The sequence below is a fragment of the Epinephelus moara genome, chromosome 10 (genome assembly GCF_006386435.1).
Source record: "Epinephelus moara isolate mb chromosome 10, YSFRI_EMoa_1.0, whole genome shotgun sequence".
NCBI classification, from domain to species: domain Eukaryota; kingdom Metazoa; phylum Chordata; class Actinopteri; order Perciformes; family Serranidae; genus Epinephelus; species Epinephelus moara.
Window position 1 is genome coordinate 8,947,285 of NC_065515.1, and position 21,475 is coordinate 8,968,759.

General features: G+C 43.2%; 1 protein-coding gene across 1 annotated transcript in view; it reads right to left on the reverse strand.

The window, feature by feature from the left end:
- podn (podocan) overlaps positions 1–12,324 on the reverse strand; it is a 25,261-nt gene extending 12,937 nt beyond the window's left edge. Inside the window, exons 1-5 of the mRNA XM_050055088.1 lie at positions 12,235–12,324; positions 11,420–11,499; positions 4,745–5,038; positions 4,529–4,622; positions 1,435–1,499 (exon numbers count right to left, since the gene is read on the reverse strand). Coding sequence (XP_049911045.1) covers positions 1,435–1,499; positions 4,529–4,622; positions 4,745–5,020 — 435 coding nt within the window. The 5' untranslated portion in view covers positions 5,021–5,038; positions 11,420–11,499; positions 12,235–12,324. The remainder of the gene's footprint in view (positions 1–1,434; positions 1,500–4,528; positions 4,623–4,744; positions 5,039–11,419; positions 11,500–12,234) is intronic.
- Positions 12,325–21,475: the final 9,151 nt, after the last annotated feature.

Below are 21,475 nucleotides of genomic sequence, written 5' to 3' on the forward strand. Positions count from 1 at the left end.
AACATCTCAAGGGTTTCACCGATCACCACGCAACTTTGTAGGCATATGACCACACATAATCTGAGGGGACCCCTCCATTATTGACCCCATCAAACAAAATGGGGGCGCTAGAGAGCTAATTTCTTATCTAGGCCTAACCGCCATATCGATTTTTACTAAACTTGGTTGATATGTAGAAAAGGACGCCTCTTTTTTGAGGGGGGTGGCGGGCATTTTTTGCCTATATTTGACAGGACAGTGAAGCAGGACAGGGAGGATGGGTGAGAGAGAGCAAGGAAGACATGCAGCAAAGAACGAAGGCCGGATTCCAACCCCCACCGCTGCAACAAGGGCTAGCTGCACCTTTCCCATGTGAACTACCAGTGCGCCCCACTTTTAAGTCAATAGAACATAGGGTACACTTTAACTATCTGCCTTTCAACGTGCTACCTCAACTACTAATGTACAGTTTTAGCCCACTAACTATCCTACTATTATGACCTGTATCCCAAACACACACCATGTGAAACTGTACATAGGCAACTGTGCACTCAATGGGTATGGACTAGTTAGATTCGTGGTTTTCTGAGGATGTATGGTATTCTAATGACTTCTGTGATTCCCTGATTTTACATCTGGTGACACTATCAGATAAAACTTTTTTTATTCTTGGTTCACATTGGAGGGGTGTGAGAAAAGCAAAGTTTTCTTCACAAATTCAGCCTGACACATAGTAACTGATACACAAATGGTCATTTGGGGAGTGAGTTATTCCTTTAGCTGCCCAAATTTATCCAGAACCCTTATTACCATAGTTGTGGCATAGAAATGCTCACATGATATTTTGTGACGGGCACACGTGGGTGGTTTTAAAAGGCAACAACAAACCTCCTGTTGAGAACTTTTGTTCTACAACGCAGAACTGCTTTATGTCAAGCTTTGTACCTTCATACAAGCAAGTTTTTCTTCGCTTTTGCCGCTGCTACCAGCACTACATTGTACAAAATAGCAAATCCGAGAAGCACTGGTGAGATTAGATGTTCATTTAGAGCTCTCTCCTTTATAACATGGTTTATGGATTAAAGCAGCATGGGTGTCTTTGAGGCTTAGTGAGCACTTAAAAATCCCCTATTCTTTCTGTATCCCGTTTGCCTATTCATCCCTGCGAAGGCACAAACAAATCTGTCCATCCTTTCTCTCTCACTCGCTCTGTGTCCAAAAGGGTCAGTAACATTTTAGCTCCCACCAGCTGGCACAGCCATACTGGAAGTGATTACAAGCATAAGCTCGCATAGAGTGTATGAGAGGAGACTGCCACCTCTCTCTGCCAGCTGGCACTGTGTGAGTGTATCAGGAAAGAATGGAGTAAAATTGTTGTGAGGTGGATGCAGAAACGATAAATTTGCCAGATTTGGGGTCAGCGTCGAGAATCAACAAGTCTGGTGTGTGACTCACCTTGTTATTTGCCAAGTATAAATAAGCCAGCTCTTCAAGCATCTCAAACCCTTCATCTTCGAGGCCTATAAAGAGAAAAACACACTGAAGAGTGAAACTATTTACTCTATTTAATCACAAGCTGATAAACAAGCTGATGTTTTTTAAAGCTCTACCTCGATTTAGCTGTGGAATGGCAAATTACTGAAGTGATACTACTCTCTAACATCTGACTTGAAATGGGCTAATGCAGTGGTTCCCAACTGCTCCAGCCACATTTCTCCTTGGTCATTAGTTCAAGGTCCACACAGTTTAATATGTTCAACGTCATACTTTATGTTCGGCCATGTCGTCCAGCTACTTTGCTGTCTCTGTCAAGAGGCTGTCCACTTGTCAATTACTCTACAGCAGGAAACGGCACTTCAAAGTAAAAGCTTCAAAATAAGGTGACATGAAAAACTGACATGTTCGCAACTCACTTGTGGTCCATTCAGAATGGACCCTGCAAGCCACCAGTTAGAGATGCAAATTACATACAAATGTACTACTTTAAAAAGTTTCAGTCAGTTTAGCCAGCCCCATCTTGCTCCCATCTCGTCAAATACCAATGCAGTGACCCATCCGTCCACTTCAATCTCCTCCCCATGCAGTTGCTCTGAGCATTTAACAATGGCGATGCCTGGATCGTCTCATACATACACAAAAGGTACGTTGGTGTCAGATGCCGAGGGCCACAGATCAAGCGTCTGTATTTGATGAGTTGGGAGTGAGAACCGGTTGAATAGACACTAAACCATTAGACTCAGTTGGGAATGATAGAAAGAATTTTTTAAACACACTCTTGGCATCTACCTCTCAAGACTTCAGTAAAGAAGAAAGCATTGACCAAAACACTCTGCTGCAAACTACACAGTAGGTTCTGAAGTCCACCCATCTGTTATGTTTGAGACAGAAGGGAAAAAAAGTCTGAAGAAGACGTTTTATAGCTTGTTGTAAAATACATCTAGTCATTTCCTCTTCATATATACACTACTGCCAGCTTCACAGTTTCACCATATGGCGTTACATCTCACATAAAATCTTTTCCCATGGAGGATTTTGGTCTCATATTGGTCTGTTAGTGGGTACCATTACAACTAAATGCTTAATTCACAATGATATGGGAAGCAAAGAAAGGGAAGCAGAGGGAACACAAGCTCGCAGTGGTCTCAGCTGGCCAGAAAGACAAAAATCCATCGAGCTGTCTGTTCATCTTGGCAGCACTCTTCGCCAAAATGACTATAATTAGCTGGCATTCAGCCACAGTAGGAGCATTCTAATGTTAGCAAGAGATCTGACGTCTGTTTTGCCTTTTGACATGTGTTTTGGATGCTGTTGTGAGTAACGGAACTACAACTGGGGCTTGACATTTTCTTTAAGACAAACAAAGGAGTAACCGAAGTCAGTGGGAACAAGAGGGCAGATGTCTGCTGCATGGTTCCCTAAGTACTGGTGTGTGGCTGCAAATTATTTGTGTGATTACGGGTGTTATGATGTCATAGATTATCTGAAATAGGGATAATAATTGTGTCATCTGACCCTCCCAAACTCACATAAAAGTAGCTTTTCTACAGCTGCTCGCAGAGTGTTATTTGTACACTGATAAAGCACAGCTATCTTTGACAATTCAAAGCTTTTCTTTCTGCCTTTTGAAGGAACAGTGTGCAATGTCCATTCTGGGCTACTGTGGAAACATGTGGGGCAACATGGCAGACTCCATAGACAAGGACCCGCTCCCCATGTAGCATTACAGTAAATGGCTCATTCAAAGGTAATGAAAACACAGCAGCCGCTTATACACTGCCTGTCCAAGGCGGGAATACTGCGCTGTTATGTCGCCTCATCGTTCTTTATAAAAGGTACGATCGCAAAACGGGGGACAGAGTTGTCTAACCTATGGGCCTAGAACGGAGGTGGTAACAGCAATGAAACAATGTCTGTATAAACGTGACAGCCAGCAGGACAGGTTCATGGGCAGAGGTGTTATGCGTGCGACCCACCACGGGACATTTTAAAAGCAGGTGGTAGCAGTTAGCGGCTAATTCAAAGAAGAAAAACAGCGACCGAAAATGTCTGCAAAAAACAACAAGGTCTGGGGGCTCCTTACCCTCTGAGCAGAGGACGAGATCAGCCGCCACATAACAGGGGAGGGAAATGATTGTTATTGCCATGTTAATGCTTGCGCGCGAGACCAGCGAAAGCGAACACGGTGCCCATGTCTCACGGTCTTGCACAAGCGCACACACATGAGCGCAGTGCACAGAGAGGCAGTTAGAGCTACAGGCTACAATGAGGCTAAAAATGACATATTTCCAAACAGCTTTTTATGTCGGGGCTTTAGGACACTTTGATCACTTCGGACGAGCAGTATGGAGATATTTTGTGGTTTCAATTATGTGTTTTTGGACGTTTGAATCTGGGGCGCCTTAAGCCTCCATTAGCTGGAGTTGTGCTGCTACCCCCTCCCCCCTTGGATCTCCGCAAGCGATATGAGGACTCTAAAACTTCACCTGAGCCTCCCTCGGCATATGGGTGAGTAGATAATGGCTGAATTTTCATTTTTTAATTATTATTTTTGGTCAAATGATGGCTCTTTTGATAGTTAAGGTTGCTGACCCCTGCCCTAAATCCTAAATACTGGACCTTTAAATGCAAGATTATTGAACTATCGCTGAATAACAGCCACATTCTTAAGAAAATGACTCTGATTTCTCCATTAATTGCCCTCCCTTTTCTAGATGTGGCTGTTATCTGGAGGCAAAGCTTATAGGAACAGTTGAATTGGGCAACAATTGTCAGAAAGCTAAAAAAATAAAATAAAATAAAATAACATTTTGCTTCTAAAGACATGAATCAGACTCAACATATACACACATCACACAGCATCTTTCCTTTAGAAAACTCCCACAGGCATGAAAACTACTAATCAAACTAAAATGGCACCAAATTGACCTGAGATTTAAAGACCCACTGCTGTCTGTCTCACAAAAAAACCTTGCAACACGCCTGTAATCTGCCCCCTGCCCCCCCTACTGTACACCACACGCCTGCTGTTAAACTGTTTCACAGTGTTTACCATCCGTGGTGAGCCAGTTGTTCTGCAGGTTGAGCGTCTCCAGCTGATGCAGATGAGAAATGTGCTCCACTGTTATCTCCTCGATTTTGTTGTTCTGGCATCACAGGACGAAAAACAGACAGTAAACACAATGCAGACAAGAGTTTGCACTATTTCCTGAGCAGAATTACAAAATGTAGATGTGTGTTTCATTGTGTGTGCAGATGTGCGACAGACCTGCAGAGAGAGCTGGCGAGTTTTATCCGGCAGCCCAGCGGGAAACTCTGTGAGGTCGACACCGGCGCAATCCACTGCCCCCTCTGCCGTACAGCTGCACTCGGGCGGACATTCAAAAGGCTCTGATTTCGTCACCACTGTTGCGATGTTGGTCTCCTTCAGTGGCTCTTCCTCCTCCTCTTCCTCCAGTGCGATCGGGGCCTGGCAACGCACCAACACCCAGGCCAAGAGCAGCACACTCAGGGCCTGCAGGATGGAATGCTTGGGAAAGGCCATGTCCACTGCTGAGCTCTCCTGTTGCACAAGCACATGGTCGGGGAAGTTAAAAACATCAGGAGTGTTTTGTTTTGGAAACAAGACCTTGTTAAAGCTACAATCTGCTACTTTTTACCCATTAAAATAACTTTTTTTATACTTTGAAACTTCGTGAGTAATTATATGTTGGGTGCAGTGTTGTGCAATAACACGTTCATTGAACACTGAAGATTTAAGGCACCTGGCACACCAGTGTTGTGTCAAAGACTTTTCCCCGTCAATATGTGCTTCCATGCAGGGGTTTTACCGTGCAGAAGGAAGCATGCATTCACTGCTGGCTCACCTAGCATCACTGAGCTAGCTAATGTTATAGCTTAGCCGAGGAGGACACCATTAATGTGCATGAGTCCCTCTTCCATGAGTAGATGCACACTTCCTTCTGCGCAGTGATACAGCTGGCAGGTGTAGTTTAGAATAGAAAGAAATAAGTTCCAACATGAAATTGCTCACAACAAGGTTGGTGGATTATCTTCAGTAAAGGCCTTTGCCGTTCAGTCTGTTTTTTTGTACGAATTTGTCACATGCCTAAAAGTAAATACGACTTCATGTTGTGTCAATCATGTTTGCACAATGAGTCCAAGACTTGTCTGTTCTCGGTTCAATTTTCAGTGTTTTTCGCATCCGTCAGAGCCTTTAGAGAGCTGTTTGACATGAAGCTCAGCGTAAGAAAAATCAGGAAGACTTTCTTTGTGCTCATCCATTCACAGTTCCTTCCCTCCCGTTCCCACCGCTTCCTCTAATTGCTGGCTATTGATGTTTACTCTTCTAGTTATCCATTCAAACTTCGCTACGATGCTACTCCATCAGGATGCTGCTGCAAAATTTTAAATCTGCTCTCTCTTCTGCTGCTGTCAGCCATCATTTTAGCCAGGATTGTCATGTCCTCCTCCACCCTGTTCACGTCTAGCCATCCTAGTATCCAGAGTCCAGGACGAGCTCAACAAAGGCCCATTCCTCTACTCATCAAGATCATCAGCACTTCTCCATCTTCTTCTCATCGCATCCTTAACACATCTACCACCACCAACATCTAGACTCCGGGGGGGTTCCCTATTCGACTACAGATTCATCACCCTCCTGAAATCATACTATCACAATGGGGTCTAATTGCCAAAGACTTTTCACATTTTTCATTCTTATGTGCAGATGAAAAAAAAATTCTTTTTAAAAATGAGTCTCTCCTGATTGAACAAGAATCAGTGAGGAAAATGTGGCAGCGGGACAAGACAGAGGAACAGGGCATGCAGAATCATCATCATCATCATCATCATAACTCAGATAGCTCACTTTCAGCAGGTCAGATAGTAATATTCAGGTGGACGATGATGATGATGATGAAGAGGTGGAGGATGTGGACCGCACACTTCATACAGTTGCAGTGCCAAATGCAAGACAGGGAGGGAGTGGTGACAGCCAGATAGGTGGCTGTAAACATGTCTTTCATTTTGTCTCAAAGGCATCAAAATCAGTGTGCAAGGTTTCTGTGCGTAGATCCATTTGTGAGTCAGAGGGATCTGCACAATGTCTTCTATTATATGGCTCTGAAGGATACAGAGAATACAGAGGGACACAGACACACCTCAGCTCCATCAAATTTGTGCTGGTGTTGGTAGCCTTGAAACTTTTATCTGGTTGAAGGAGGAGGACCGCACACTAACTTGTTTGTTTCATTAATCTCTTATTATTTCAGCAGCATTGTGTTCAATCAGAAGTCCAAGGTTTCGGCATAATGCAGGTGTTACAGATGATGCAGTCCACCTCCTTCAGTCTAGTATGTAGCTGGCATACTGAGTAAAGGTGGTGAATTAAAATTCATTTTAAAAAAAGTTGAAATAATGTAATATTTTGTTGTCAGAGCAGCAAAATGAAAGCACAGACTTCTAATTGGGGGTCAGACAAATCAAGAAAACTAGGCCTCTGAGTGGCTGATTGCCTTTTTTCTTAATTTTTTTTTTTTTAATGAAATACATTTTGAGATGTCACAGTAGGAAAGGCACGAGTGTGAATGATAAAATGAATAATGGCTGGATTTGATTAGTGGCTCCATTTTCAGGGTCTGACTTACTGGGACACTTGAACATTTTTGATGTTACTAACACCTGAGAGTCTGTCTGCAGTTGAAAAATACACATTATATTCAGCTAACAGAAGAGGACAGGTGTTTCATAAGCCATGTTTCCATCAGCCTGTTTAGATGTGCATCTAGAAGTATCGCATCGGAAAATTATGATGGAAACGATTATGATGGAATTAAAATTCCCTGATTCGCACAAACTAAAATACGCTCGCTTTAGCCGGGTTTTGGTTGATTCGAATAAATGTTGATTCGCAAAACGGGGGATGGAAACAGTTATGTTCGAATTAAGTCTGACCTGAATTAAGTAGCGCACCTCTCTCCATGGTGATATCCACACTCCGGGTTGGGAAGGCGGTAATGCATTTACAAGCTGGTTGCCAACCGCCAGAAAATGTAGAAGAATGTGAGACTTGTTTTGTTTCCGGTTCTGCGGAAAACTCGCACAAGTTTGTAGTTTTCACCAAAGTCCGTACATTTAATGGAAACACACAGGATTCGTATTTCTTTTAATGCGCATTTCCCAATGATTTGAATCACTTTTGGATGGAAACATAGCTATAGGTTTACTCTATTTTTCAGACAACTTATCGAGCCATGATTTCATTCAGTAGGTATAAATAACATACCGCATTACCTTTATATTATTAAACTGCCAGACTCTTAGGCCACGCTCGCAGCATGCCTGAAGAGATGATCTACCACTCAGCGGCATTTCCAAGGGGAGGCCAGAGGGGGCTATACTACTCTCATCTAGTTGCACTGGTGTGAACCAGCAGGTTGCAGAACGGCACATTGCAAGTTGTTGTTTGTTTCAACTCATCTCATTGCTAATCTTTGGTCTGAACTGGGCTTCAGACTTCCGGTCCAGCCACTGCATAAAGAAAGCATATGAAACGCTGAATACACATTGTGGGAAATGGCGAAATTAGTTTTAGGACCTCACTGCTCAATGGTAGGTTGTTTCCCTTGATAAGGTACAAACTTGATGTCAGAATAAAAGTCTGCCACTTTGCTACAGAACCAACCAGCGCAAAGCGTAGATTGCAGCAGTCAAATGAAAGAACTGGATACCGTCAGGAAACATTTATGAGGAACAAGCCTTCTCAAGTTTAAGGGTACCCACAGAATCCATTTTCATTTAGATAACTTGAGGTGAGAGTTCAAAGTACCTCAGTAAAAACAGCCATGCCAGTTGTTCCCTCGCCAAAATGAAGCCTAATTTTGGAGCCGTATTGAGCCCCTTTCCATTCTGACATCACGTTTGTACCTTGTTGAAAGGAACAACCTACCATTCATGAAAGGTCATGAAAGTAATTTTGCAATTTCCCACAGTGTGTGTTTCAGTTCAAGAGGACTAAAGTTCAGCGTTTCACATATGCCATTTCCGTGCGGTAGTGGCTGGACTGGAGGCCTAAGTGGAACGACAATGTTGTTTCCTAGCAACTGAAAGACATCTGAAAAGGGTCTATTAATAAGTGAATTGTGTTTTCCGGGTTTTATGGTTTCTGTTTCCCCCCTTTCCTATATTCTTGTGCTGCCTTTCCCTTGTTTGCCCATCCACACACCTGTCCTGCATCAGTCTCATTAGTTCCTCCCTGTTTCAGAGTTTTTCCCAGCCAAAGAGCTCCCTGTCTGTTCTCCTGCCTAATCACCGTATTCCCCTCACCTGAGCTTCTCTGCCCGTTTCTCCACCTGCACTTCAACCCCCCGTCAGATTAGGTTGTATATAAGTCCTGGTTTTCAGCTCAGTCTCTGTTTGATCCTTTGTTTTGTGATGTGATCTTCTGGTTTGCTTTTTCCTGATCATCTTTGAATAAAAAGTGATTTTTATTTAAGTTCCTGTTGCCTGCAGTCTCCTGCGGTGGGTCACCCTGCTCCACACCACATGTCACATACACTCTGTCTGAGGAGATGGAGCGGCAGCGTGTCAAGAGCAGTGAAAGTGAAACTTAACCGTTCATTAATTCATATAGAAATAAGGAAATTGCTGCAACCCAACCTGATCCGAGCCAGGGGAATGCTGAGAAATTACAGCCTAGCTGAACTTGGCGGGTCGGGATCAGGCAGATAATGAAAGCCTTAAGTGTTGGATCCAGGGTTTTTTGGAGCTTGACCCACACTGAGGACTAAAATTCAAAATATTTCTCCTCTCCTTATAATCATTTTCTCCCAAGTGCCCTAACCAAGTATTATATAACTGTAGTGCCCTTTTACAGCAAGCAATGATTTCATGTGCAGTGTAACTACAGTCATCAGCTGCAACATTAAAACCACTGACAGGTGAAGTGATTAATATTGATCATCTTGTTACAAGGCAAGTTCTGCTGAGAAACCTTTGGTCCAGGGTGGGTCTTCTGATCTGTAGAGGCATGACCACAAAACTGCTGGGGGTGTCCTGCGCTATTTGGCATCATAGCGTTGGCAGCAGATCCTTTGAGTCCTGTGGGTTGTGAGTTGGGGCACTGGCACATACAGCGAATGCTCCATCAGATTGCTATCTGGGATATTTGGAGGGCGGGTCGATGCCTTGAGCTCTTTTGGTGAGTTCCATTTGTACTGGAAAGTCGGAATTTCCAAGTTCCCAGTCTGAAATTTCAACTGGAAAGCTCCCTGAGGTCGGAATTCCAACTTGGAAAGTCATAGGAACCTCACCAACCTCAACCTCAAAATCCAATATGGCTGCTCTGCTCATCAGTGGAAGTGAAGCCTGTGGTAATACACAGCTTATTAACACATCTGTCTTATTTGTGTCTCACTAAAGCAGTCCAACACACAGACCTGTCCAACTTCTATCTGTGGACATGTTGCTACAGTGTTATCAACTGGTATTGGTACAATGGCCAACTTGGCTTGAGTTGGTGTTTAGGCTGACCAAACGTCCTCTTTTGCCCGGACATGTCCACTTTTCATGTCCTGTCCGGGGCGTCCGGGGGGGTGTTTATAAATTGATGATAATGTCCAGTTTTCCTTGTGTGTGTGTGTGTGTGTGTGTGTGTGTGTGTGTGTGTGTTAGAGTGTGGCATGCGCCACATATTTCTGTCCGAACCCGACAGTCATTCTTAATGTTATTCTGTTTTGTTATGTCTGAAACCAAACCAAGCCCGACATTATTTATTTACTAAAGCACTGAGTTTGTGTCACACAGTTGTTATGTGTGGAATCAAGGCTATTTAACAGGCCGGGCGTGCGCCTGGAGGGAGACCTCCGTGTTTGAGACGGGAGCAGGCAGCGGGAGGTCCGAGGCTTCCAGCGAGGAGAGAGGGAGAAATATAACAAAATAAGATAAAATAGGAAAAACCTGTCTCCCTCTTTTATTTTATTTTCAGCATTTAATCAAGGCGGAGGCGGGCGGCTGGAGGTCCGAGACTTCCAGCGAGGGGAGAGGTAGAAACAAACAGCCAGTGTGTGTGTGTGTTCTGTTCAGGTGTTGTCACGTAAATAACAGTGCCCAAGGAATAGCCTAAACAGGACAGACAATAGGATTTTATTTATTTTTACACTACATGTTCACTGAAAGCTGACCGAATCCGACCCGAGCCCGAATACAATTTATACATTTTTGACTGAACTGGCCCGGTCCCGTCAGGCTCAGATCGGGTAGCCACACTCTAGTGTGTGTATGTGTCCCCTATCTATTGGGGCCTGTCTGAATTTCTGTCTTTGAGAGATATTATTTTGTAATATAACTGAATTTTCTATCCATACATATAAACTTTAAATATATAAAAATCATAAGGCATCTTTGAGTAAACTGCGAGTATCATTTAAGTAGGCTATTTCATGGCCGGGCCGAGTGTCCTCTTTTTTGGAAATCAAAATATGGTCACCCTATTGGTGTTGCTAATGACATCTTGGTTTTCCAACTTGCCCTATGGAACGCAATCAACATGGGTGTGAAGTCATTCCAAGTCCAAACCTCTGACTTCCGAGATAAATGGAATGCACCATTTGTCACATTCCTTGGGAAATTACTTATTAGTTTTTGTGGCGCATTGCTTTGCTAAGGAGGCCATTGCTATGCAGGAGGGTACTTGGTCTTAAGCAATGTTTGTATGGGTGGTTCATGTTAAATGGCATCCACATGAATGCCAGGAACCGAGGTTAGCAAAACATTGCATTGTATCGAAATGATCGACGGTCATCATTTCCTTCACCTGTCAGTGGTTTTAATGTTGTGGCTGATTGGTGCAATCCATGCTTGGCCATTTCTGACTGATGTATAGAAAAACACTTGTACCTAGAATATATCTTTAACTGATGGAGGGTTTGCATTGTTTACGCACCGGGTCACCAACAAAAGACAGGTGGTTCTCTGTCACTTCTCTCCTGTGTCTGAAACTTCAGTCCTCACCAAGTGGAAGGGCTAATTTGAAAAAAGAAAAGAACAACATCTTTGCTTTCCAATCATTTCACACACATGCATTCAGAAAAACAATCAACAATTATATGAAAATCTTCAGGAAGAGACGAAATAACATCATGTGAATCTAGCCTTTAGCAATTATCTGACAAGCATATGAGGACAGCAGTGTTTATGTAAGGCTGGTGTTTTGGCAAAGCAAGAGAAAAAACCTTTTAATCATCTCCACCAATGTTGATAGGAATATTCCAAGAGGGCACTCAAGGCAGCTCTCAAGGCAAATGTCCACCAGCACAAACACACACACAGTCTACACAGCAGCATGCATACACCCACAGAAAATGAAATGAAATCTGAAAATACCGCACTTATTGTACAATGTAGACCCTGGCTGGAATAAAAACAGCACAGCGTGTCAGAGAGGACTTTAAAGCCTCGACTAAGTCAACAGCTCTCTCATGTTACCTTATAAAGTCTTGAAGTGAGAACAGTATTTATTAGCAGAGAGATGCTGAGGCATTTTAAAACTCATCTTGTTTTCACGCTCTTCCTCAGCTGGGCTGAGGTCGTGAAGTGGCTTTACTGCACTGTAGTAGTCTGAATTGTCTGTAACCCACATGCCACATTGCCATGCACGGATGAATGACACTCACAGCTCAGTCTACATAACATAACAGCCACCCATAAAACATGCAGCAGCAAAGTCTGCAAAAGCAACGTTCTGGTCCACTACTTTACCCCGTCCGACCAACGTTTGCTGAAACACAATGCAGTCTGACGTCCAGTCCAAACACAGGCTGTCCCATAGCAGGCGAGGAGTCACACAGCCACACCAGATACCCTCCAGATGTGAGCGAGAGAGAGTGGGAGTGGGAGAGGGAAAGTTAAGAGAAAGCAAAGGAAGGGGAACAGGCGAGAGTGAAAAGGAAGGGAGTGAGTAAGAGAGACAGCTCTGACCTGAGCAGGAGCCAAAAACACAAATTCTTTCCTTTTTTTCTTATATTTTTTTTCCCCGAGAATTGATTTTTTTTTCCCCTCACTGTAGCAGGTCTTTCCAGTTATAGTGTAACATGTTTGAGTTGTGATAACTTGGGCAATTTTCCTCTGGATTCAACAAAAGAACTTTCCAAATCCCACATTATTAAAGTGAGATAATTATAGACTGTAGATGGGAGGCCTGGTCACTTCAAATAGATTCGGTGTGTATATTTTGGATATAACAGCGAGGAGATTATTGATAAAAGATGTTACACATAGCTTAAAAAAATCATGTTCTGAGATAACTTTCATTTGGGGAAGAGAGAGATGAGTTGTCCTAAATATCCCAGTAATAAATTAAAAAGTGGAAGAGCAGCCTGCCAAGAAGGGGCGACAGGATATGATCTAATGTCCCACGTGTCTCTGGATTAGGCCTCTTCTCCGACAAGCCCACCTCCCGTTAGACCCGGTGTATGAACATCTGCTACCATTACGATGCATTAGCGCAGTTCACTGGACTTCAGATTAACATGTGGAAGAGTTCAGAGATGATTCATCATCATGGGTAGTCAAAATATTTGTTTTTGTCCGGTTTGTTTTCTTGGTGTTGCATCTAATTTCTTACCTTCTGCTTTTGATTTCAACAATCTGTGTGTGAGCAACCATTACGGCCTTTTTTCTCACCTCCATTACCACAGTTGATTTTGTTTTTTGTGTATTAAATCAGCTTAAAACAAAGGCCATCCACACTGCCCTACCAAACCTAAATGTGTTAACTACATGGTTGAAATTGAGTTGATCTTTCTTTTTGAAGTCTGTATCATATAAATAATTATCATGTTATTATACAAGGGTTAGATGACAGGATCCATAGCACTTTTATGTCTATACTGTAAATATGAAGCTACTGTCAGTTAGCTTAGCTTAGCATTAAGGCTGGAAACAGCTAGCCTGACTGTCTAAAGGTGACAAAGTTGGCCTACCATATACGTAAGAGTAAGCCGTTGTTTTACAGTAGTTATGTGTTGCTATTTTTGGCGGGGAGCAGTCCTACCTGTCTTGCAACCTAACAGTGACGCAGACTAGCTGTTTCCCCATTTTTGGTCTTTAAGCTAAGCTAAGCTAAGCTAAACTAACCGCCTGCTGGCTGTACCTGAATATTTAAACCTGGGGTAGGCAGATTTGGTGTTATTGGTCAGAAATCCCTGAATAAACTTTTAGCATTCTGTAATTCAAGTGTTCTGAGAGAAAAGTAGACTTCTGCACCTCCTCTTGGATCTGTTTTCAGGCTTTAGAAAATCTAGCCCGTGATGGGAGACTTTGCCCAATCACAGATCATTTCAGAGAGAGGGTGTTCCTATTGGCTGTTGGCAGATGTACATCGATCAGCCAAAACATTCAAACCACTGACGGGTGAAGTGAATCACATTGATCATCTACAGTGCAATGTTCTGCTGGGAAACCTTGGATCCTGGCATTCATGTAAATGCTACCTGACGTGCTCCACCCACCCGAACACCGCTGCAGACCAAGTAAACCCCTTTTTGGCAATGGCACTTGTCGATGGCGCCCCCTCTAAATCCATAGACTGTATAAAAATATGGACGTAGTCACCGTGACATCATCCATTGGTTTCTGAGGAGTGGGTTTGAAGCTCAAAGTAGGCGGCTCTGGCCGTCGCCATCTTGGCAGTGCCTGACTCTGCCCAAATCCCGGCCAATAAAAAATTGGCAAAGAGGCAGGCCGAATGAAGCATGGTTGCTTAAACACGGCCACCTCGCTCGAAGCTGCTAAGTTAGCTAAGGCTTCCAAGCTAGGCTAACAAGCTACGCTACTTTGGCTAGCCCTGTGGTGTTGGCTGCTCCCGCTCATGCTCCCGCTTGGTGCCAGCTCCCTCACAAAACAAAATATCCAAAAGGCACAAACACAGCTGAGACGTCAGGTTCAATGACTTGTGAATTAGCTGAGATGATGCCTCGCAGACAGCCAGCAGCTAGTTAGCCACCCGGGATGGCGCCACCTGTCGCTCAAAGTGACCACGCCCTTAATTATGTGCAACTTTAAGCCTTAATGAAATTAAACGGATGAGTTATAAAAAAATTCATTAGTTATAGAGACCAAAACCGTTTTTTGTACCAGGCTGTAAAAGTGTTTATTTCTGCTGTAAAGTTGAGCATTTTAACATGGAGGTCTATGGGGATTGACTCGCTTTTGGTGCCTGCCTCAAGTGGCCATTCAACGAACTGCAGTTTTTGGCACTTGTGCATTGGCTTCACTTGTCATCCCTGGAGGTTGCCGCTTGTCTAAATCACTGTTATCAAGCCGCAGTTCCTTTTATTTTGAAAGTCAGTGACACAAGTCAAACCTTTGACCCCGTCGTCACATTGGTCACCAACGTGGAGGATTCCAGCGATGTAAGTTTGCAGCCCGAGGATGAGGTGGCAGCCTACATGGAGTTCAAGGCACCCAAGGAGGATCCTTTTGAGGTTTTATGGTGGTGGTAGAAGCATGCTAAAGAGGCGTCTCCTCCACTGGATTATGAATTCAATAATGGAACCTAGCTTAATGTGAGTGACTGTAGCCTGTGTGTGTTTAATCACAGGTGCGGGTCAGGTCACGGGACTTTTATTAACAGGTGCAGGCGGGTGAAGCTTTGACTTATACATAATGATGGGTAATGGGTCGGTTCTGGCACTGAGCTTTACAGGTATGGGCAGATTTTTTTTGCCTCTTCCAGATTTCTACCAGTCTTGTCACCTCAGTCTTAGTAAGAATATGCAAATATTAAAAATATCAAACTATTCCTTTAATCTCCATTAAAACAGCATGTCAAAGTTGCACTAATGCAATCCAGATCAAAAGGACAAGAAAGCTGAGAGAACGCATTTTGTTGGTAGATACTCATTTTCTATGAGACCTATCCGAAAGCAGAGAGCAGTATCTGCATTTTTAGGTATTTTGCAGTTTCTATATGTAAAATAAAAAGCCTGAAAAAGGCTTAAAATGAAGGCATCATAACGTTTGTTGCGGGTTTATATAGCCAATTTAACTGCTTCTGGAGATATCAAAAAGCAGCTAAATGTACCCCTATACATTTAACAGCTAGTCTTTAATTGGGAGAAAAAAGATAACACACTTTCCTAGAAAGCAGCTGATACTTCTTAGGATCTTTAAGGCTACATAATCTGTCAGAGAGTTCATTTGTTGCAGTTAAATTAAAAAAAAAGGAAAAGCTGTTATACAGTTAGGCCCAGAAATATTTGGACAGTGACACAACTTTCATGATTTGGGCTCTGCATGCCACCACATTGGATTTGACATAAAACAACTGCGATGCAATTGAAGTGCAGACTTTCAGGTTTACTTCAAGGGGTTTAACAAAAATATCCTATGAAACTTTTTTACCAAAAATAAAATGTTCATTTCTGATACTTTGTTGAGAATCCTTTCAAGGCAATGACTGCCTGAAGTCTGGAACCCATGGATATCAACAAACACTGGGTTTCCTCCTTTGTGATGCTTTGCCAGGCCTTTACTGCAGCTGTCTTCAGTTGTTTGTGAGTCTTTCTGCCTTAAGTTTTGATTTAAGCAAGTGAAATTTATGCTCGATCGGGTTGAGATCTGGTGATTGACTCGGCCATTGCAGAATATTCCACTCCTTTGCCTTAAAAAAAAAACTCCTGGGTTGCTTTCGCAGTTTGTTTTGGGCCATTGCCCATCTGTACTTTGGAGCGCCGTCCAATCAACTTTGCTGAATTTGGCTGAATCTGAGCAGAAAGTATATCCCTATACACTTCAGAATTCATCCTGCGGCTTCTGTCTTCTGTCACATCATCAATTAACACTAGTGACCCACTGCCATTGGAAGCCATGCATGTCCATGCCATCACACTGCCTCCACCATGTTTTGCAGAAGATGTGGTGTGCTTTGGATCATGAACCATTCCAAGCCTTGTCCATACTTTCCTCTTCCCATCATTCTGGTGCAGGTTGATCTTAGTTTCATTTGTCCAAAGAAAGCCGTAGATGCTCATACACCTACTTCCTGGGGAGTGTCCTTGACTTGGGTGGATGTAGTGAAGGGGTTTTTCTTCACCATGGAAAGGATCCTGCGATTATCCACCACTGTTGTCTTCCGTGGACATCCAGGCCTTTTTGAGTTCTCAAGGTCACCGGTGCGCTCTTTTGTTCTCAAAATGCACCAAACTGTTGATTTGGCCCCTCCTAACATTTCCGATATTTCTCTGATGGACTTCTTCCTTTTTTTTCAGCCAAAGGGTGGTCTGATTCACTTCCATTGAGAGCTCCTTTGACCACATGTTGTGGGTTCACAGCAGCAGCTTCCAAATGCAAATGCCACACCTAGAATTAACGCCAGACCTTTTACCTGCTTAATTGATGATGGATTAACAGGGAATAGCCCATGCAGCCCATGAAAGAGCTAGTTAATTGTCCAATTACTTTGGTCCCTTGAAAAAGAGGTAGCTACATATTAAAGAGCTGTAATTCCTAAACCCTTCCTCCAATTTGGATGTGAATACACTTGGCTAAAATAACAAAACTTGTGTCAGTGTCCAAATATAGATGGACCTGACTGTATATGATAGAAACCTGTGAATGCTCTTACTGTTAGAGCCACAGATGTGAATGTTGCCTTTAATCTCACACAGTGGACAAATACAAAGAGAAGTGATTCACTGAGATCACTTCAGGGACATCTTCACAATCTGCTCCTTCACCAGTGATTCCTCCATTTATCTATCTGAAAGTGTCGTTATCGAGTGCATCTGGAGTCACTCAATACTGAGCAGTTTCACTGAATCTTTTAGAGGTGACCTCTAGTATTTTTTTCTAGATTATAAATCTCCCGCTTAAAGCTATTTGTGCTGGAACTGCAGACACAAGAGCGCAGACAAGAAGTGATGAATGCTTGCACCGGGGATGGAAGATACTTGGTCCCTTGCGGTTAGTGAGAGTGATGGGGTTTTGGGAGTCTTACTCACTGATCACATGCCTGCAGAGCTGCTGTTTTCAGGCTGAGAGAGAGAGTTTGTAGCCTTGAGTCCCCTCCTGAAAGGGGAGAAAACACACTCAGATCCATGCTCTGGTTATTACTCATCATATTTTTTGGCAGGCTGTTTTCCCTTCAGAGGGGCTCCGGTCACTGCGACGTGTTTTCAATAAGTTTCCACTGTTTCTGTGGAACGTGTTCAGACAACTCTCTGAAAGCAATGGCCCCTCCGACAGATTCATTTTACAACAGTTTTGAACAGGTTATTATGTTTCATGTCGTTTTCCAGGACAATACACAGAACAGCGGGGACCATGTGAGCCCTCACAGAGACACCTACGCTCCCCTGCTGTGTTAAGGCGAGGACACAGTCAATTATTGTTGCCTGCTCTCTTTGCACACAGCTGAGGTCCTGCCTGCATTTTATAAACTAATCTTTTTCAACTCAACTATTTTCCGCTGAGCACCGCTCTTTAAAGGGCAGCTCTCTTGTCTCATGTAAAAACAGAGGACGAAACAAGGCTTGGAGTCCCACCCAGACTGTTTGTAATGTAAAAAGTGTCCAATAAAGCTTCTCAGCTGCTGCCCTCTTAGTCATCGCTGTTAAACCAACCCTGCTAATCCCACAAGTGTGACATTTATTACATCATGTGGCATTTACAGCATGCAGTCTATATGTCGTCTAATGTACTATAAGCTGGAAGATCCTGTTTACTTCCTGCGTCTTTGCATCGATGGAGAGATGTTTGTTTGGTGGGTTATTGCTGCTCCAAACTACCTGGCTCATCTTCTGCACACCAGGGTTTGTTTTTTATTTGGATATGTACAACATCTAGTCACAGATAATTATTACCCAGGACAGTAATGACGTATACACGCTGAATCACTGCCGTGTTACATAACTCACAGAAAGAAACAAACATCTCAATCAGGTCAGGATCATGGTGACACGGAGCAAGCAGGGAGATCATGGAAGATAATTCAAGGTCTTAATAAATGGTGCCAGGACTAGGACAAAGAAAACATTTAAAAAGGAATGGTCATAAATTAAGTTGCAAACGAGAGACCCAGTTGACCTTTCGCTAAGCCCCACCCCTTTGAGATGGTCTGACAAGTTGTAGGAGTAAGCACTGAGCCTACACTGTAACTAACTGCACTCCCTGAAGAAATATTACCATATTTTTGGAAAATTACTGATATGCATACTTATGCAGAAACATACAATGCCAAGGTTTTCTTCTGGAGATTTGGTTGGACGGGGACACCCTGACTTATAGTCCCTTGTATGGGTCGATCTCCAAAAACAGTATCCTTTGATCACCCCCTTCCCTTCACCATCGAACAATTCCCAGTTGGCACTACAGGATTTCTGTTATATAGAGTGCGCCAGTAAACCCAGAACTCCGTTAGCACTTTTAGCACTTCCGGTTCTCTCGTCTAAAAGTCAATACGTTTTTTGAATGGGATTTAGGTAAAATGCCTCAAATAAGGTCTGTGGTTAACAAAAGCTTAAGCGAGTTTCAGGTTTTGTTCTACGACATAAAACACGTCAGTAAATACCCTACTTGTGAATTTTGAAGCTTTTACGTGTCGTAAAAAAGGCGGTTGCTAACAAGTTGCTCAATACGACTACAAACCCTGTCGGGGGCATTAAACGTCATCACCCCCGAACAGGCGAGAGTGCTGGCAGTCGCCATTACAGCTTCTTATTTAGCTTAAACAGTCCGATTTCCCCATTATACAATGTTTTTAAAATAAAGCGGCCGAAATCAGTTGAAAGCTTAGTGGCGGTGACGTCAAGAGTCATGCAACCGTGGAGTAGTCATGTAGTCCGTTAAAGCCTAACGTTAGCTTTTTACCTCTGGCGATCGCATTTAAGCTGAAAGGTGTTCATATGTGAAGATTATCTCGCTGAACAAAACCTGTAAGTATCATAAACTTGTGTTAGCCACAGAGCTTATTTTCTGACATAACCCAAAACACAATGCAAAAGTCACATTCACTTTCTCTTCCGGGAACCAGCGTGATGCTAAACTTCCGGGTTTTGACGTCAGCCATGGCACACTCTATTATGTCACCTTCGAGCCCAAGCCAAGATAACCCTGATGACATCACTGTAACATCATCAAGGTTATTTTCCCAGACTTGCCAAAGCTCCTGAGCTCCAGAAAACAGAGAACACTTCATACAAGTCTTTATAGAAGCTGAGTAGTATGCTCCTTGACAAGCTAAGTTAAGTTCATATGTAAAATTGGTGGAGTGCCCCTTTAAGTTCTTATTCTGGGGGAAAAGTGGATGATGATGATAGAGAAAAAACATCTGTAACAATTTTTGAATTGAGCTTGCAGGCATTTCACAGTAAAATTATAGAATTTATGACACTATTCTACTTGTTAATCACGTTTTAAACAAAGTTTTGATGCAGGTAACACAACATGTTAAAATTATGACATCTCATGCATACACAAAAGCAGTCATTACTGACCAATGAAATAACACCACTGCAGCCACAGAGTAAGAGTGCAAGAGCCAAGCCAAAGCTGCAGTGGAATCTGGGTCAGAGCTAGTTAACAGATTTGTCTTTCAGCCATGCTCCTGCGTTTACAAAGGGAAAAACTACAGCGTGGCAGTCTGGAACAAGGTCGCTGCAGTGTTGGAAAAGTGTTTGGTCCTCTAAGAGGGGGAACATAAGCAGGCCCAGCCAACTTCACAGCGACATCCAATTACTGTCGCGGCTGAACAGAGGGCCATTATTATGAAAGGTTACACTAATGTAACCTCAAACAGGACCCTTGAATCGTCATTTGTTCACCCCAATCGCCAAAATAAATGTGGGCATTTCTGCAAACCACAAATATGTTACATTTGTACGTCACTATGAAGCTGATGCTTTGAACTTGGTCACTTGGTGATGGTTCAGAAAGGATCATGTTTTGGTTTAAATAACCCATTTTTGGTGGCACAATCCTGACTAGAAACACAGCAATGTCTGTGTAAAAAACATCCGCTTTTCATGGCAGTATTTCAGCAGCAAACAGTCATGGGTTGCTAAAAATCAACCACTTTTGGTAACTATCCCCGCAGGGAATGCAGCAATGTCTCAGTTAAAAAAAATTATAAAAAATCACATTCTGCGGTAGCCTGGAAATCCAGACCCAAATCTAGAAAGATTTAGGGTCTGGCCATGAGTAATGAAAATGGCCCAACTCGAGAGGCGGCACCAAGCATGCATTTGAAAGTATCACTGCACACAATTGGATAACACTACGACCAATCAGAACAATACACGGGGTGACGTATCCAGAGCGCTACCAGCGGAGCTAACTGGTAGATTAGACTCTTGCCGTATCCGGGCGGCAAAACAGCAAAATGTCCTTCTTGCAAAGGAAAGACTCGAGCGCCGTCTTCTGTTCCTCTTTTAGAGAAAAAGCCAAGTCTAACTCGTTCATTGTAGCGGCCAAAGCCGTTTCAAACAACTGGTGTTCATCCGTAGCCATCTTGCAATGTTCACTGACTGATTCTGGACTTCGTCGTCGCAGCGCTGTCGTCATCTGTTTAGCTTGCCTCTGGCCCGCCTATATCAGATACACTGATGTGATTGGTGCAGCTCGGCTCCAACGACATGGGTAATGAGCATCATTACTGATTGCCAGAGTGACTCGCTGAGCAAATTCAAATTGTGCTCTCGCGAGAACTCTGGATTTCCAGGGTAATTCTGCGGCACAATCTTGGCAAGAAACACAGCGACAGGTGACAAAAAAACCAACTGCTTATCATAGCACTATCCCAGCAGAAAAGGCAGCTATGTCTCAGTAGAAAACAACCGCTTTTTGTGGCACTGTCTCGGCAGAAAATGCAGCAATGTCTCAGTAAAAAAATGCTTTTTTTGCTGTTGCAAAAAAATCAATTGCTAGTGGCACTATCCCAGCAGGAAATGCAGTGAAGTCTTGGTAGAAAACAACCGCTTTCTGTGGCAAAATCTGGGCAGGA